This window comes from Salvelinus fontinalis, chromosome 23 (genome assembly GCF_029448725.1).
Source record: "Salvelinus fontinalis isolate EN_2023a chromosome 23, ASM2944872v1, whole genome shotgun sequence".
NCBI lineage: Eukaryota > Metazoa > Chordata > Actinopteri > Salmoniformes > Salmonidae > Salvelinus > Salvelinus fontinalis.
Genome location: NC_074687.1, coordinates 13,079,975 through 13,098,500, shown reverse-complemented (window position 1 = coordinate 13,098,500; position 18,526 = coordinate 13,079,975). Strand labels below are relative to the sequence as shown.

Below are 18,526 nucleotides of genomic sequence, written 5' to 3'. Positions count from 1 at the left end.
TGCCTAGCTCTCTTGGTCTTTGACTAGAAAAAAAATTGATAGGAAAGCATCCAGATAGTAGAAAGACTGCAATGTCAAAATGCCATTTTCAACTACAGCGACTCTGCAGTTAATCTCCCACTGTTCTCTACTCCACAGTCCACACTTGTAACTACTGTCATCAAAACAAGTTTGTCTCAAAAAAGATGCATGTCTGGCCTATCGATGCGTGATCGCAGATGAGTAACCCCTTGTCTCTTCTCTCTGGTCTCGCTCTGTCTTCAGATCATGTCTCTCCACCTGCGCTACGTCTCCTTCCTGTGGCAGGTAGCAGACCTGGGCTGTAGCCCCAACATGCCTCTGCTACGAGACGGAGCCAGAGTACTCATGAAGCTGATGCCTCCAGGTACAGTACTCTCTGTGGTACATGTGGGCCATGCCCTTATTCTCCACCCCTCTCCCCAAATGTGCACTAGCATACTCCCCGTCATGGATAAAATAAAAAAAATGGTGCGTTATAGAGAGTTTTCCAACATTGTTAAATCTACAATGGGAAGCGTGCAAGTGCACATTTCAGGAGAAGGTTGGCGAATTGGGGTGTAGCCGTAGATAGGTTTCTCTCATGACATTGCTATATTTTTCTCAAAGATATTTACCAAGCCAGCACTGGTGGATAAATGTGAGATGTGTATATGACCGATATACAGGTAACTAATAAAAAATAAAGGAAACATCAACTAAGTGTCTTAATAGGGGCCACCAGAACAGCTTCAATGCAACTTGGCATAGATTGTGTCTGGAACTCTATTGGATGGATGCGACACCATTCTTCCACAAGAAATACCTTTAATTTGGTGTGTTGTTGATGTTTGTGGGAAACACTCTTAGGTGCCGCTCCAGAATCTCCCGTAAGTGTTCAATTGGGTTGAGATCTAGTGACTGAGACACACAAACACTTTAAACCCCCTATGATCCTTTGAGACTCCTCTTCCAAAGTCACTGTGATCTCTTCTAGTCTTGGTAGACAAAATGTCTCACTCACCGGAAAGTTTATTAGGTACACACATCTAGTACCGGTTCGGACCCCCCTTTTCCTCCAGAGCAGCCTGAATTCTTCAGAAATGTTCCACAGTCATGTTAGTCCAATTGCTGCAGATTGGATGGTGATACATTCATGCTGTGACCAGCCCGTTCCATCTCATCCCATAGGTGGTCTATTGGGTTGAGGTCTGGGGAGTGACCAGGTCTGGGGACTGACCAGGACACTCAAGTAAACTGAACTCACTGTCATGTTCCAAGCAATGTTTTTCCACTCCTCTGTTGTCCAGTGTTGGTGATCGCGTGCCCACTGGAGCCGCTTCTTCTTGTTTTTAGCTGATAGGAACCTGCTGTGGTCGTGTGCTGCTGGAGTCACTTCTTCTTGTTCTTAGCTGATAGGAACCTGCTGTGGTCGTGTGCTGCTGGAGTCACTTCTTCTTGTTCTTAGCTGATAGGAACCTGCTGTGGTCGTGTGCTGCTGGAGTCACTTCTTCTTGTTCTTAGCTGATAGGAACCTGCTGTGGTCGTGTGCTGCTGGAGTCACTTCTTCTTGTTCTTAGCTGATAGGAACCTGCTGTGGTCGTGTGCTGCTGGAGTCACTTCTTCTTGTTCTTAGCTGATAGGAACCTGCTGTGGTCGTGTGCTGCTGGAGTCACTTCTTCTTGTTCTTAGCTGATAGGAACCTGCTGTGGTCGTGTGCTGCTGGAGTCACTTCTTCTTGTTCTTAGCTGATAGGAACCTGCTGTGGTCGTGTGCTGCTGGAGTCACTTCTTCTTGTTCTTAGCTGATAGGAACCTGCTGTGGTCGTGTGCTGCTGGAGTCACTTCTTCTTGTTCTTAGCTGATAGGAACCTGCTGTGGTCGTGTGCTGCTGGAGTCACTTCTTCTTGTTCTTAGCTGATAGGAACCTGCTGTGGTCAAGTGCTGCTGGAGTCACTTCTTCTTGTTCTTAGCTGATAGGAACCTGCTGTGGTCGTGTGCTGCTGGAGTCACTTCTTCTTGTTCTTAGCTGATAGGAACCTGCTGTGGTCAAGTGCTGCTGGAGTCACTTCTTCTTGTTCTTAGCTGATAGGAGTGGAACCTGCTGTGGTCGTGTGCTGCAGTAGCCCATCCCTGATACAGACCGATGAGTTGTGTGTTCTGAGACGCCGTTTTTCACAACGCTGTTGTACTGAGCCGCTATTTGTCTGTTCGTGGTCCGCCTGTTCTACTTCGACCGCCCCCCCCCCAATCAATGAGGTGTTTTTGCCCACAGGACTGCTGTTGGCTGAATGTTTTTTGTTTGTTGCACCATTCTCTGTAAACTCTAGACACTGTTGTGGGTGAAATGCCCAGGTGGGCAGCCGTTTCGGAGATACTGGATCCGGCGCGTCTGGCACCGACAATCATACCACGCTCAAAGTCGCTTAGGTCACTCGTTTTGCCCATGCTAACGTTCAATCGAAATGTAACTGGATGCCTCGAAGCCGGTCTGCCTGCTTTATATAGCTAGCCATGGCTACGGTACTCACTGTCTGTAGGAGCGATCCATTTTCCGTAACGGGGTGGTATACCTAATAAACTGGTCAGTGAGTGTACGGAATAGAACCTGTTGATTGTGTAGATGACCGTACAGTATAGAATATGTTGATTGTGTAGATGACAGTACAGTATATAACCTGTTGATTGTGTAGATGACAGTACAGTATATAACCTGTTGATTGTGTAGATGACAGTTCAGTATATAACCTGTTGATTGTGTAGATGACAGTACAGTATAGAACTTGTTGATTGTGTAGATGACAGTACAGTATATAACCTGTTGATTGTGTAGATGACAGTACAGTATATAACCTGTTGATTGTGTAGATGACAGTACAGTATATAACCTGTTGATTGTGTAGATGACAGTACAGTATAGAACTTGTTGATTGTGTAGATGACAGTACAGTATATAACCTGTTGATTGTGTAGATGACAGTACAGTATAGAACCTGTTGATTGTGTAGATGACAGTACAGTATAGAACCTGTTGATTGTGTAGATGACAGTACAGTATAGAACATGTTGATTGTGTTTGTGTAGATAACAGTACCGTGGAGAGCCTGCGTGGTGTATGTATGGACCATGCCAAGCTGGGAGAGAACGGCCTCAGCCCAACACTGGACTCACGCTTCTTTGGCCCCTCACCGTCACAAGTCCTCTACCTCATAGAGGTGGGTTTCCTCCTGTGTGTGTGTGTGCTGTCGCTGCCGATTTGACTGTCACATCATTTCCATAGCAGGTGGTCTACACTTTGCTCTCTGTTGACCATTTCCACTGTGCATGTATATCTCTCTTCCCATCCCCTCCTCAGGTGGTGTATGCCCTGCTCATGCCAGCCAGCTCCACATTGGGTGAGGACGCCAGCGACTTCCAGTACAACTTCCTGAAGAGTGGCGGGCTACCGCTGGTACTGAGCATGCTCACGCGGAACAACTTCCTGCCGTCGGCCGACATGGAGACGCGGCGAGGGGCGTACCTCAACGCTCTTAAGATCGGCAAACTGCTGCTCACTGCTATTGGGTTCGGACACGTCAAAGCTGTGGCCGAGGCCTGCCAGCCCAACGCTGAGGGGACCACACCCATCTCACCGGTTAGTTAGTTAGTTACTCAGTTATACACACACACACAAACACATTTGTGTGAACTAGGATTGTGACAGCCATGTTGATGTTAACATCCTCTCCCTTTCTTCAGATCAACCAGGCCACTCACGACCAGGCTTTGGTCCTCCAGAGTGCCCTGCAGAACCTCCCCAACCCTGCCTCTGAGTGCATGCTCCGCAATGTAGCTATACGCCTGGCCCAACAGATCTCTGACGAGGTGAGAGGGGGGAGGGAGGGAGGGACTGAAGAGAAAGCGAATTAAGGAATAGAAAGAGGAGAGACATTATGTTGCTATGTTATTGACTGTAATATATCCTCTAATTTAAGTCTTTCCCCATCCCTCCCAGAACTTCTTCCAGGCGTCGAAGTACATCCCTGAGATCTGTGTGATCCGGGCGGTGCAGAAGATAGCATGGGCTTCAGGCTGTGGCACCGTACAGCTGGTCTTCAGCTCCAACGAAGAGATCAGCAAGATCTATGACAAGGTACCTACTTGTGCGGCTGCTTATCGTTCCACCAACAGTCCATTGATTGATGTTGTCTGCTTTTATTTTGGTCTCAGCCTGAGGAGATTGGAGTGTGCAGATACATTGTTGTGGGGTGTTGCGTGTTTATTTGTATTGACACAAGTGTTTGTTGTCAGTGTATCTTCTTCCTTGATACAAGGTTGGTGTTTTATGTTTGGCCTGTACAGTCACAGATCTGTTTGGTTGTGTTTGGCCTGTACAGTCACAGATCTGTTTGGCCTGTACAGTCACAGATCTGTTTGGCCTGTACAGTCACAGATCTGTTTGGCCTGTACAGTCACAGATCTGTTTGGCCTGTACAGTCACAGATCTGTTTGGCCTGTACAGTCACAGATCTGTTTGGCCTGTACAGTCACAGATCTGTTTGGCCTGTACAGTCACAGATCTGTTTGGCCTGTACAGTCACAGATCTGTTTGGCCTGTACAGTCACAGATCTGTTTGGCCTGTACAGTCACAGATCTGTTTGGTTGTGTTTGGCCTGTACAGTCACAGTTGAGTGTTTTTCTGTCTTACTAGTGTGTGTGTGTGTGTGTGTGTGTGTGCTCGTTTGGTGCTTACTGAGCTGACTAATAGGTTGATTATGTGCACTGTGCACCTGCTGCCTACTTCCTGAAATACAGAGAAGAGGTTTGTGTGTTGTAAACTCACAGCGGTGTGTGTGTGTTCTCCCCCTCTACAGACGAACGTGGTTAAGGAGCCGGACGGGGAGGATGAGCAGGTGTGCTGCGAGGCCCTGGAGGTCATGACCCTGTGTTTCGCCCTGCTGCCCACCGCTCTGGACACACTCAGTAAGGAGAAGGCCTGGCAGACCTTCATCATAGACCTGCTACTGCACTGCCACAGCAAGTATGTACCCCCCCCCTGTCTGTCTGTCTGTCTTGACTTTCTGTCGAGCAGATGTTTTAGCGTTGAGCTGGAACAAAAGCCTGCCACTCCTCAAGGATGTTTGTTGCTGGTGTACCACAATGGTTTTTGTCTAACTGCTTTGTGTAGTGGACGAGCATGTGGGGCTATCTGTGTCTATGGTAATAATGGTCCTCTCTGATCTGTCCTCAGGTCAGTTTGTAGATTGATGGATTAGTTTGTCTGTGGTTTAATTGTCTTCTCTGATCTATTTCCAGGTCAGTTCGTCAGATGGCCCAGGAGCAGTTCTTCCTTATGGCCACCAGGTGCTGCATGGGCCACCGACCCCTCCTCTTCTTCATCACCCTCCTCTTCACTGTGCTGGGGGTACGTAGCCGCACCTCTCTCTTCACTGTGCTGGGGGTACGTAGCCGCACCTCTCTCTTCACTGTGCTGGGGGTACGTAGCCGCACCTCTCTCTTCACTGTGCTGGGGGTACGTAGCCGCACCTCTCTCTTCACTGTGCTGGCGGTACGTAGCAGCACCTCTCTCTTCACTGTGCTGGCGGTACGTAGCAGCACCTCTCTCTTCACTGTGCTGGCGGTACGTAGCCGCACCTCTCTCTTCACTGTGCTGGCGGTACGTAGCCGCACCTCTCTCTTCACTGTGCTGGCGGTACGTAGCAGCACCTCTCTCTTCACTGTGCTGGGGGTACGTAGCAGCACCTCTCTCTTCACTGTGCTGGGGGTACGTAGCAGCACCTCTCTCTTCACTGTGCTGGCGGTACGTAGCCGCACCTCTCTCTTCACTGTGCTGGGGGTACGTAGCAGAACCTCTCTCTTCACTGTGCTGGGGGTACGTAGCCGCACCTCTCTCTTCACTGTGCTGGGGGTACGTAGCAGCACCTCTCTCTTCACTGTGCTGGGGGTACGTAGCAGCACCTCTCTCTTCACTGTGCTGGGGGTACGTAGCAGAACCTCTCTCTTCACTGTGCTGGCGGTACGTAGCAGCACCTCTCTCTTCACTGTGCTGGGGGTACGTAGCCGCACCTCTCTCTTCACTGTGCTGGGGGTACGTAGCCGCACCTCTCTCTTCACTGTGCTGGCGGTACGTAGCAGCACCTCTCTCTTCACTGTGCTGGGGGTACGTAGCAGCACCTCTCTCTTCACTGTGCTGGGGGTACGTAGCAGCACCTCTCTCTTCACTGTGCTGGGGGTACGTAGCCGCACCTCTCTCTTCACTGTGCTGGGTGTACGTAGCCGCACCTCTCTCTTCACTGTGCTGGGGGTACGTAGCAGCACCTCTCTCTTCACTGTGCTGGGGGTACGTAGCCGCACCTCTCTCTTTACTGTGCTGGGTGTACGTAGCCGCACCTCTCTCTTCACTGTGCTGGGGGTACGTAGCAGCACCTCTCTCTTCACTGTGCTGGGGGTACGTAGCCGCACCTCTCTCTTCACTGTGCTGGGGGTACGTAGCAGCACCTCTCTCTTCACTGTGCTGGGGGTACGTAGCCGCACCTCTCTCTTCACTGTGCTGGGGGTACGTAGCAGAACCTCTCTCTTCACTGTGCTGGGGGTACGTAGCAGCACCTCTCTCTTCACTGTGCTGGGGGTACGTAGCAGCACCTCTCTCTTCACTGTGCTGGGGGTACGTAGCCGCACCTCTCTCTTCACTGTGCTGGCGGTACGTAGCCGCACCTCTCTCTTCACTGTGCTGGCGGTACGTAGCAGCACCTCTCTCTTCACTGTGCTGGCGGTACGTAGCAGCACCTCTCTCTTCACTGTGCTGGGGGTACGTAGCAGCACCTCTCTCTTCACTGTGCTGGGGGTACGTAGCCGCACCTCTCTCTTCACTGTGCTGGCGGTACGTAGCCGCACCTCTCTCTTCACTGTGCTGGCGGTACGTAGCAGCACCTCTCTCTTCACTGTGCTGGCGGTACGTAGCAGCACCTCTCTCTTCACTGTGCTGGGGGTACGTAGCAGAACCTCTCTCTTCACTGTGCTGGGGGTACGTAGCAGAACCTCTCTCTTCACTGTGCTGGGGGTATGTAGCCGCACCTCTCTCTTCACTGTGCTGGGGGTACGTAGCAGCACCTCTCTCTTCACTGTGCTGGGGGTACGTAGCAGCACCTCTCTTCACTGTGCTGGGGGTACGTAGCAGAACCTCTCTCTTCACTGTGCTGGGGGTACGTAGCAGAACCTCTCTCTTCACTGTGCTGGGGGTACGTAGCCGCACCTCTCTCTTCACTGTGCTGGGGGTACGTAGCCGCACCTCTCTCTTCACTGTGCTGGGGGTATGTAGCCGCACCTCTCTCTTCACTGTGCTGGGGGTACGTAGCCGCACCTCTCTCTTCACTGTGCTGGCGGTACGTAGCAGAACCTCTCTCTTCACTGTGCTGGGGGTACGTAGCCGCACCTCTCTCTTCACTGTGCTGGGGGTATGTAGCCGCACCTCTCTCTTCACTGTGCTGGGGGTACGTAGCCGCACCTCTCTCTTCACTGTGCTGGGGGTATGTAGCCGCACCTCTCTCTTCACTGTGCTGGGGGTACGTAGCCGCACCTCTCTCTTCACTGTGCTGGGGGTACGTAGCAGAACCTCTCTCTTCACTGTGCTGGGGGTACGTAGCCGCACCTCTCTCTTTACTGTGCTGGGTGTACGTAGCCGCACCTCTCTCTTACATGAGTGCTTTGAAATGTTCATTATGATCACTGCAATTATGGCCCTGTTAAAATAGATTAAATGTACCCTTACTGCCTTAATTCGTTGAAGTAACTCCCAAATAATAAGAAGAAGAAAAGCTTCTATCATAGCTTTCACCTATCAGCAATGTCAGTGCAGTGATACTTCAAATGAAGGGGAGGATGGAAGTATGAAGGAGGTGTTTAGAAAGCTGTTAATTGGTTTTCCTGGATTTTCAACAGATCTTTGAAGCGAAAACATTTATTCTAGTGTAAATTTACTACAAGGTGTAAATAGGATTATTTCGGTCCTAAAGTCATTCTCGTCCAAAACTGAATTGTGTAAGTGAGTTCGTCATGACTTGCTTGAGGGTTGGTTTTTGATTTTGTCAATGCTCACTTGCCCGCTAACACGACACACAGACAGTGAGACAGACCTGCCCAGCAGATCTGACTTTGTTTACCTAAGACATTTCACATGTTTTTACTTGAAAAATACTGCACCAAACACCTTAGCTAGATGTATTATTGTGTAACTAAAACCTCCTTGGCAAAAACGTCAATATTTAATTAGATTTCTTGAGTTGTCTTAGATTCATTTTTGAGGAAGTAATACCAGCTTTATTCCAATTTTAATATGGTAATGTTTTCAGTGTAGACTTAAATGACACAAAATATAAAGTATGTAGAAAAGATAGGGCTATCTTTTTTATAAGGTCATCTTTGAGAGCGAACAATCATAGCTAGACAATTCTAAAGTCAAAATATCTCAATGCATAATTTTTTTTGTCATAACATGGAGTCAGTCCCCTTTGATTTTGTAATGATGTTTGAGTCACTCAGATAGCATAAGAACAATTGCAAAATGTGTTGAATTGCAGGAAATTCACTTTAAATCTGCAAATGTTCTCTCAGCCCCATGACAAAATGTGTATAATTGCAAGAAACTAGCTTTAAAACAGCAACATTTTGTCTCGCGGCCAAGAGGAGGGCCTTAAAAAATTCTAGGTCTGTGACCACACCCTTGGCCACGCCTAGGGCTTTTACGGTGATCGTATTACCGCCACACTGACGGTCACGAATCATGACGGCAGTCAAATTCCACATGATCGTTTAGTCACGGTAATTGGTTTTCTCCAAGCCCTGATGCTGCTGATGGTCATTAGTAGCCTACCAAACTTGATAACTGTCTGGTACTCATAACTCTGTTGTCCCTCTAATCACTTTGACGTCAATGCAAATGTAATCAAACCTCTAATCAAACACTCATGAGAGCTCATGTTACTCAACATTTCTATAGGCTATGCAATTGCGTGAGAAAAAAGTGATGGCCTCTATTAAAAATAGGAGACTTCTATCAGCTTGCTGTAGGCTAGGCCTACTGTATTTATTTCTCAACTTTCCTAATATTAAGTACATTGCTTCTCTTTACAACAGTAGCCCACCTGGCTGGCATGAAAATTAACCACGGGAAAGTGTCCTCCATCAGCTATTTGAGTGCATAGATTACGTGTATTCCCCCCCGTACGTTTCGAGACAGGTGCATGATAATGGTCCATTCTAAATCAAAACAAATGTCACATATATTATTTAGTATATGTACAGACAAGATTACATCAAGAATAGTCTGATGGGTGACAATATTAGCCTATCACTTATAAATGAGATATAACTTGTGAATGATGCCCAGCTTGTGTGCAGTAAGGCAAGAAACAGCAAATGCATTTATTTTATTTTTTACTTTTTCAAATCATAGTCGCACATCTCATGTAGCCTAGCCCATAGCCCTATATGTTTTGATAAGGTTTGTATCACAACTAAAGTGGCCAAATAAATAACTTCTTAAATTGAAGCACGTTAATCCGCAGTACAACAGGTGTAAAACCTAACTGGCATACATGCGCAGCACGTGAGTTTCAAGTTTGGGGAATATAATTTTCACCATAAAAATGCACCTTAATAATAAAAGCATTTTATGGATAATTGCATTTGCAGTCATTTTTGAGAATGGTGTTTTCCCGCTAATGTAACATTTGTGCTTTTAGCCTACTGCCATGTGTTGTGCATTGCTCGGTTTATAATGTGAAGAAATAAACTATTAGGCTATCAACATTTTAAGCTAAACGTTCTGATCTGTTGCATCAGCCACATTACTTAAAGTTTTTTCTGATGCGAGTGGTTGTATTAATTTGGTTGTATTAATTTGGGATGTTTGGAATATTTTGTGCACAGAATAGAATAGGTCAACTGTTGTACTATGGGAGATAGTAGATTGACATGCTAGTGCTTTTGCTGTTCGTTAGGCCTACTCATCTTGTTGGCTGACGAAAAGTAAAGGTGGACAGTTCTTCCAATATCTTCAATATGCACCTCGGAATTGGATAAGGACGCGTGCAGTTGCGTCCCCGACGTGTCGGTCTTCACTTGTAGCCTCTGAGAAAGACCAGGTGACCTAAAAAGGGGATGCCGCCGGGAAATTTGAGGCATTATCAAGTGCTTGTCAATTTGTTAATGAGACTACATTTTTCTTAATATCATGTTGTTGTTTTTTTAGACCTGTCCAACACAAATAATGGATTTATTGTGATGGCATAGGCTATATTACATGGATTTATTAGACTTTTTAAAATGTAGATGTTCCTAAGGTCTGCATCAGTGGCTTGTAGGCTATGCGTGGAAGCCAAGAGATGCTAAATGTGTTTGTTAATTAATGTTAAATTAGCGTGAGACTGGAAGTTATTTGCTTGACAATCATGGGCTGACAAAATTTCAGGACCACCACAGCTCTAGCCACGCCCCCACCACACCTCATTTTGATCCAGTAAACAACCTGCAAGTTAATACATGTGTAAAGCACAGCACTAATTAGGGTGTCCGCCCACTCTGCCCAGAGTGGTTGAAAACGCGCTTTGGGGATGACACTTTCACTTCCTTATGTTATAAAATACAATTTACCAAGACATCTTCGTGTTCTGAATCGTTCAGTGGGATCATTCTCTTAACAAATCGTTAACCTAACCTAATACATCCGTTAAGCACTGAGCTCTGTTGACAGAGTTGCCGCTTTCTTGTTTGAACTTTGGAGGATTTTGCGTTTTGTGGTCGTCGTATTCCAATTTTTATCCCCATGGGTTGCAAATAGCAAAATTAGCAAGACACAAGCTGAATTAAATGTAAAAAGCTTTGAAAATAAAAAGTTTGCGGTACGCTCAGTGTTCCGTTGAAATTTCACCGAGATGATAAGCTTGTTTTTGTAAAAAGTCCTGTTTATTTTTTTCAAACTTGGCATTAATATGAACAGTGTATACTAAAATATGAAAATACTACATGTAATGTCTCAATGATATCGATCTTACCTGTCTCTATGTTGTTTTATGTCCTCCGGATTTAAGAAAGATGAGTTGAATAGTAAGCCTGTCAGGTAGCCTTAATTCTCTCCCAGCATCGCTGACGCCATGATATTTTCCAGGTTTTTAACCACCTTTTTTCTCTGGCCTCCATTGATTTTAGTCGCCCTAATTTAGACCTTCCTACAAGGGTAAAAACTCCAATAACTTTTGAACGGATTGTGATAGCGACATGAGGTTTGGACCATTTGGTTTTCCTAAAAGGACTATCGACACAATTAACATTATTTTACCCATTGTTTAAAATATGGTGTTTTTGATTGGACACCCTATACTAATGTTAATTGACTTGTCTTCCAGAGCACAGCTAAAGAGCGGGCCAAGCATGCTGGGGACTACTTCACCCTGCTCAGGCACCTCCTGAACTACGCCTACAACAGCAACATCAACCTGCCCAACGCAGAGGTGCTGCTCAACAATGAGATTGACTGGCTCAAGAAGATCAGGGTACGACTACGTTGTTCAACCCTGATGTTGTGTAATAGTGAATAACCGCCCTGAGCTTTGTGTAGAGGTTAATGGCTGAGATTCTAGGCCTCGTTCAGAGCTTGGCTGTATTCATTAGGGCACACAGCAGAATCTTAATCAACGGAAAACAAAAGCAAGCGGTTGTTATACGACAAGTCCATGTAGTCCCTCTGTTTGCTTCTGATTGGTGCTTAATGAATAGACCTTGGTTGTGACGTCTGTGCGTGTGTGTCTCTGCGTGCGTGTGTCCCAGGATGAGGTGAAGAGGACAGGGGAGACGGGCGTTGAGGAGACCATCCTGGAGGGACATATCGGAGTTACCAAGGAGCTGCTGGCCTTCCAGACACCAGAGAAGAAGTACTACATCGGCTGTGAGAATGGAGGGGCCAACCTCATCAAGGTAGGCTGGCACATCCATTTTGTATTGAATTGAATCATTCTACTTATTCAACGACATTAGTGGGGCCCGGAGGCTGAACTTGGCCCTCGACAACCAACAGCTTCCAGCATGATCTTATGTAGTGATAAACAACGCTAAAACAACAAAAAATATTGTTCTTCACATCTGAATGTGGCTGAAATAAATGTTGCAAGCAGTAAATGTTACTTTCTTACCCTGTATTAACTCTGTCCCTATCTCTCTCTCCCTTCTCTCCAGGAGTTGATAGACGACTTCATCTTCCCAGCATCTAACGTGTACCTGCAGTACATGAAGAGTGGGGAGTTCCCTACGGAGCAGGCCATCCCTGTCTGTAGCAGCCCTGCCTCCATCAACGCAGGCTTCGAGCTGCTGGTGGCTCTGTCAGTGAGCTGTGTCTGGAACCTCAAGCAGATCGTCAACATGCTCACTGACATGTACTACCTAGGTATTGATAGATTCATAGATTTTTTTTGCCATGTACAGTGGAACCAATGGAAGCTCCAAGTGAAGCCTACCTCAAAATATTTGAGACATTTGACCCAGGTCATTGCCTCCCCTCCCCTGTCAGGTGTGAATACCACATATAAATATTATTGTCGCTGTTTGATCAACAGGTTGTGAGGCTCTGACAGAGTGGGAGTATCTCCCTCCGGTGGGGCCGCGGCCCACTAAAGGCTTTGTGGGGCTGAAGAACGCTGGGGCCACCTGCTACATGAACTCAGTCATCCAGCAGCTCTACATGATCCCTCCCATCCGCGACGGAATCCTGGCCATCGAGGGCACCGGCACCGACGTGGACGATGACATGTCCGGCGACGAGAAGCAGGAGAGCGAGGTAACAAGGAACTGGTTTGGTCATAGGATTGACGTTTTAATTGTTTGTTGGTTGATCCGTGTTTCGTCTGCTTCATTTAAAAAACTGCAGTTGATACTGTCAGGCATTCATAGTTTAATCATGCATAGTTTAATCATAATCTGAAATCAACTCCTTAGCTGAGACACTTTCATGGCACTGGTCATGTGGGGTGTTTTCATTTACACACTGTGTGTGGTTTGAAATGTTTTTTCCCCATTGTGTCCTAATGAACAGGACCCAGCTTAACTCTGTCCCTCGGCCCCCTACAGAGTAACGCAGACCCACGGGATGAGGTGTTTAGCTATAACCACCAGTTTGACGACAAGCCGTCGCTCAGTAAGTCGGAGGACAGGAAGGAGTACAACATTGGGGTGCTGCGCCACCTGCAGGTCATCTTTGGTCACCTGGCCTCCTCCAGACTGCAGTACTACGTACCCCGGGGCTTCTGGAAACAGTTCAGGTCAGTGGAGACTGGAGAGGAGAGATTGATTTACCTGGTTTGGCAGGAAAAAGATGGGTCAAATATGTACCAGTATGTTAAATACGATCAAATACTTGACCTACGCTGGATTTAGTTTGCCCTGTACAATGGAACCAATGGTTTAGTCCCAAAAGTGCTACTCTGCACCTTTCCCTCATCTCCCACCATCTCTTCTAACCTCACCCACTTCAACCCCTCCCCTTCTGTAGGTTATGGGGTGAGCCGGTGAACCTGCGAGAGCAGCACGATGCCCTGGAGTTCTTCAACTCCCTAGTGGACAGTCTGGACGAGGCTCTGAAGGCCCTGGGTCACCCGGCCATGCTTAGCAAGGTGCTGGGGGGATCCTTCGCCGACCAGAAGATCTGCCAGGGGTGCCCACATAGGTAACACACAAACCGCGCCTTAGGAAAATATCTGAAATCGGTTATAGTCATAATATTAACCATTAGAGGGGATTATGTGAAACTGATTTGAGATCAGGTATAGGGGCAGCATGGACTAATCCTTATTGTTAGCGCACCTCAGGATAATTGATTTGATAATATCAATTTCTGTACAGAGGGAGATTGTTTGTAGTGGTTTAATTAGAGCTGGGCGATATGACATAACAATCATATCTCGATTTGGGCGATTCACGATCTACAGTTGAAGTCGGAAGTTTACATACACTTAGGTAGGAATCGTTAACTTGTTTTTCAACCACTCGACAAATTTCTCATGAAATCACAAGTGCAATACATCAAAATAAAGCTTAACTTGTTGTTAATCCAGCTGCCGTGTCAGATTTCAAAAAGGCTTTAAGGTGAAAGCAAACCATGCGATTATCTGAGGACAGCGCCCAGCACACACATGCATAACAAATCATTTCTAACCAGGGAGTTGCGACACAAAAGTCAGAAATAGCGATATAATATATGCCTTACCTTTGAAGATCTTCTGTTGGCACTCCAAAAGGTCCCAGTTACATTACAAATGGTCCTTTTGTTCGATAATGTCCTTTTTTATATTCATAAAAACTCAGTTTAGCTGGCGCGCTTCAGTCAATAATCCACTCGGTTTCCCTCCTTCAAAATGCATACAAAATTAATTCCAAACGTTACCAATAAACTTATCCAAACAAGTCAATCAACGTTTATAATCAAACCTTAGGTACCCTAATACGCAAATAAACTATAAAATTTAAGACTGAGAATCGTTATTGTCTACGCGCACTAATTCACGCGCTTTGAAACACTACAGCCAAAATGGGAGCCACCTAGAAAAACTACAATTTCTGCCAACCGTGAAGCACGAGGGTGGCAGCATCATGTTGTGGGGGTGCTTTGCTGCAGGAGGGACTTCACAAAATAGATGGCTTCATGAGGCAGGAAAATGATGTGCATAATTTGAAGCAACATCTTAAGACATCAGTCAGGAAGTTAAAGCTTGGTTCCAAATGGGTCTTCCAAATGGACAATGACCCCAAGCATTCTTCCAACGTTGTGGCAAAATGGTTTAAGGACAACAAAGGTATTGGAGTGGCCATCACAAAGCCCTGACCTCAAGCCTATAGAAAATGTGTGGGCAGAACTGAAAAAGCGTGTGTGAGCAAGGAGGCCTACAAACCTAACTCAGTTAAACCAGCTCTGTCAGGAGGAATGGGACAAAATTCACCCAACTTATTGTGGGAAGCTTGTGGAAGGCTACCCAAAGCGTTTGACCCAAGTTAAACAATTTAAAGGCAATGCTACCAAATACTAATTGAGTGTATGTAAACTTCTGACCCACTGGGAATGTGATGAAAGAAATAAAAGCTGAAATAAATAATTCTCTCTACTATTATTCTGACATTTCACATTCTTAAAATAAAGTGGTGATCCTAACTGACCTAAGAGAGGCAAGTTTTACTAGGATTAAATGTCAGGAATTGTGAAACTGAGTTTAAATGTATTTGGCTAAGGTGTGTAAACTTCTGAGTTCAATTGTATATCTAATTTTAAATAAGCCTGGTTGTACAATTTAATGGTCAAATAAACAGCATTTCTAACAGTCAGCAATAATCTACTGAATTCAGGGCTTGTGAGTAACACCTAGGCTAAATAGAAGCCTTCCACAACCATAAGACCACCAATAATTTAATTATTTTATCAAAATAGTTTAACCTGCTTTTTTTTTTTGGTGCAATAATCACTGATCTGGCTCAAGTCTATGATAATCACTTTTTTGTTACAAATGTATCTAGAACCATGCATAATGCACATTGACAAATAATTAACTTCTTGTAGCAGGTATTAGGCTACAAAAAATGAACACAGGTCTCATCAACAGTCTCTCAAGCCCTCGTGCTAGTGATTAGCCAGCTAATCTTTATATTTCAAGTTTAGCCAACTTGGCTGTATTTGCTAACAAGGTGTAACAGTTGAGTTGTTATGAACATGCCCTTCTGTCTGTCTCCAACTGTTTGAAAAGCATGTTCGCCTGTCCACTTGGTTCAGATGTTGAAATCAAGTGGCCTACCTTGTTTCTCAGAATGAGAACGAGTTGCCAATTCCTTATGTAATTGTGTTTTATACTTATTGCACATTCATAAAACAAACTAGACAGCTAGTATAACAGTCTTTGTCTAAAATGCTGCTAGTGACAAACTGAACAATCATTTTCCAGATTTAATGTTCATTTATACTCTCGTTTTAGTAGTGTCTACTCTGCGCACATTTTGAGTAGTTGAGACATAACTTGTCTAACAATACCCTTTTTAACTTCTCTATTACAGTAAAATAATATCTCAATGTGTTTTGGTGTCCATCTGACCAATTCTGTTGGACCAAACCTAAAATGCAAATAGCGAGTTGAAACCGCTTGTCAGAACTCTTTTGGCTGAGAGGCAGGGGGAGGTGCTTGGTGTGTGTGTGTGTGTGTGTGTGTGTGTGTGTGTGTGTGTGTGTGTGTGTGTGTGTGTGTGTGTGAACCATAGAAAAAGAGGCGAACTGAAATTTACCTAAGCTTGTCGCCTGCCTTCACGTCTTTGGGACAACAACTCCCAGTGTTAGGGCGGAACGGTGCATCTTGTCATTTATACAGATCTCTGGTGTGAATGGGAAGGTGAACACAGCACAGAGGGGCGGAGACAAGACCAAAAATACAACATGAGAACAAGCGGACATAAACGCTCATAAAAGTACAAAATAACCTTGATTCTTGCGATACAGGCATTTGGAATATCGCGCAAAAACATATATTAGAATTAATCAAATTAATTCGATATATCGCCCGGAGCCCTAGGTTTAACTACAGTGTTGGTGGTAACTTGTGGATACTGTGTGTCTGTGCGCGTGTCTGTGCATGTGTGCGTGCTCCAGATATGAGTGTGAGGAGTCGTTCACCACTCTGAATGTAGACATCAGGAACCACCAGAACCTGTTGGACTCTATGGAGCAGTATGTCAAAGGAGACCTACTGGAGGGAGCCAACGCATACCACTGTGAGAAGTGTAACAAGAAGGTGAGACAACTCACTTTGGCCTGATTAGTCAGCGACGTGAATGCTGATGTCTGTTATCAGAACTCTGTTCAGGAGCCAGAGATGGCTGACCTAACTGGGGTAGTCCTGCTCTGTAGCATACAGCTGTTTGATTGTTTAACTGTGGTAGGTCTACTGTGTAGTCTCTTTCTGAACCACTCCAAATAATATATTCTAGTCACATCTTTTTCCAACCAGCTACAGTGCATTCGGAAAGTATTCAGACCCCCTTGACTTTTCCACATTTGGTTACGTTACAGCCTTATTCTAAAATGGATTAAATTGTTTTTTTCCCGTTATCAATCTACACACTGCCCCATAATGACAAAGCGAAAAACTGGTTTTTAGAAAGTTTTGTAAATGTATAAAAAATACCATTTAAAAAAGGATCACATTTACATAAGTATTCAGACCCTTTACTCAGTACTTTGTTGAAGCACCTTTATCAGCGATTACAGCCTCAAGTCTTCTTGGGTATGACGCTACAAGCTTGGCACACCTGTATTTGGGGAGTTTCTCCCATTCTTCTCTGCAGATCCTCTCAAGCTCTGTCAGGCTGGATGGGGAGTGTCGCTGCACAGCTATTTTCAGGTCTCTAGAGATGTTCGATCGGGTTCAATTCCGTGCTCTGGCTTGGCCATTCAAGGACATTCATAGTCTTGTCCCGAAGCCACTCCTGCGTTGTCTTGGCCCCAGTCTGAGTTCCTGAGAGCTCTGGAGCAGGTTTTCATCAAGTATCTCTCTGTACTTTGCTCCGTTCATGGTCTCCCAGTCCCTGCTGCTGAAAAAGATCCCCACAGCATGATGCTTCCACCAACATGCTTCACCGTAGGGATGGTGCCAGGTAACCTCCAGACGTGACGTTTGGCATTCAGGCCAAAGAGTTCAGTCTTGGTTTCATCAGACCAGAGAATCTTGTTTCTCATTTGTTTGAAAGTCCTTTAGGTGCCTTTTGGCAAACGCCAAGAGAGGCTGTCATGTGCCTTTTACTGAGGAATGGCTTCAGTCTGGCCACTCTACTATAAAGGCCTGATTGGTGGAGTGCTGCATAGATGGTTGTCCTTCTGGAAGGTTCTCCCATCTCCACAGAGGAACTCTGGAGCTCTCAGTGACCATCATTGCTCAGTTTGGCTGGGCGGCCAGCTCTAGGAATAGTCTTGGTGCTTCCAAACTTCTTCCTTTCAAGAATGATGGAGGCCACTGTGTTCTTGAACATTCAATGCTGCAGACATGTTTTGGTACCCTTCTCCACATCTGTGTCTCGAAACAATCCTTCGACTTCATGGTTTGGTTTTTGCTCTGACATGCCCTGTCAACTGGGGGACCGTTATATAAACAGGTGTGTGCCCTCCAAATCATGTCCAATCAATTGAATTTACTAAAAGGTGAACTCCAATCACGTTGTAGAATCATCTCAAGGATGCTCAATGGAAACAGGATGCATTTGAGCTCTTTTTGGAGTCTTCTAGCAAATGGTTTGAATACTTACATAAGGTATTTCAGTTTTATTTTGAATACATTTGCAGAAATTGTCCCAAAAAAAATGCTTTGTCATTATGGGGTGTTGTGTGTAGAGTAAAAAAAAAAAAAAGAATAAGGCCGTAATGTAACAAAATGTGGGAAAAGTTCAAGGGGCCTGAATACTTTCCGAATGCACTCTACTTTCCTGTAGGATTTCATGGGTAGTAGCAGGAACGTGTTGG

At 45.5% G+C, this 18,526-nt stretch overlaps 1 protein-coding gene across 5 annotated transcripts in view; it reads left to right on the top strand.

Annotated features, from left to right (window-relative positions):
• LOC129820877 (probable ubiquitin carboxyl-terminal hydrolase FAF-X) overlaps window positions 1–18,526 on the top strand; it is a 77,184-nt gene that overhangs the window by 39,996 nt on the left and 18,662 nt on the right. For all 5 annotated transcript variants that reach the window (XM_055877947.1, XM_055877945.1, XM_055877949.1 and 2 more), the window contains 14 exons: window positions 265–385; window positions 3,081–3,211; window positions 3,352–3,630; window positions 3,735–3,860; window positions 3,991–4,128; window positions 4,851–5,017; window positions 5,293–5,401; window positions 11,400–11,546; window positions 11,821–11,967; window positions 12,226–12,433; window positions 12,603–12,823; window positions 13,114–13,304; window positions 13,535–13,708; window positions 16,664–16,805. In XM_055877947.1, coding sequence (XP_055733922.1) covers window positions 265–385; window positions 3,081–3,211; window positions 3,352–3,630; window positions 3,735–3,860; window positions 3,991–4,128; window positions 4,851–5,017; window positions 5,293–5,401; window positions 11,400–11,546; window positions 11,821–11,967; window positions 12,226–12,433; window positions 12,603–12,823; window positions 13,114–13,304; window positions 13,535–13,708; window positions 16,664–16,805 — 2,301 coding nt within the window. The remainder of the gene's footprint in view (window positions 1–264; window positions 386–3,080; window positions 3,212–3,351; window positions 3,631–3,734; window positions 3,861–3,990; window positions 4,129–4,850; window positions 5,018–5,292; window positions 5,402–11,399; window positions 11,547–11,820; window positions 11,968–12,225; window positions 12,434–12,602; window positions 12,824–13,113; window positions 13,305–13,534; window positions 13,709–16,663; window positions 16,806–18,526) is intronic.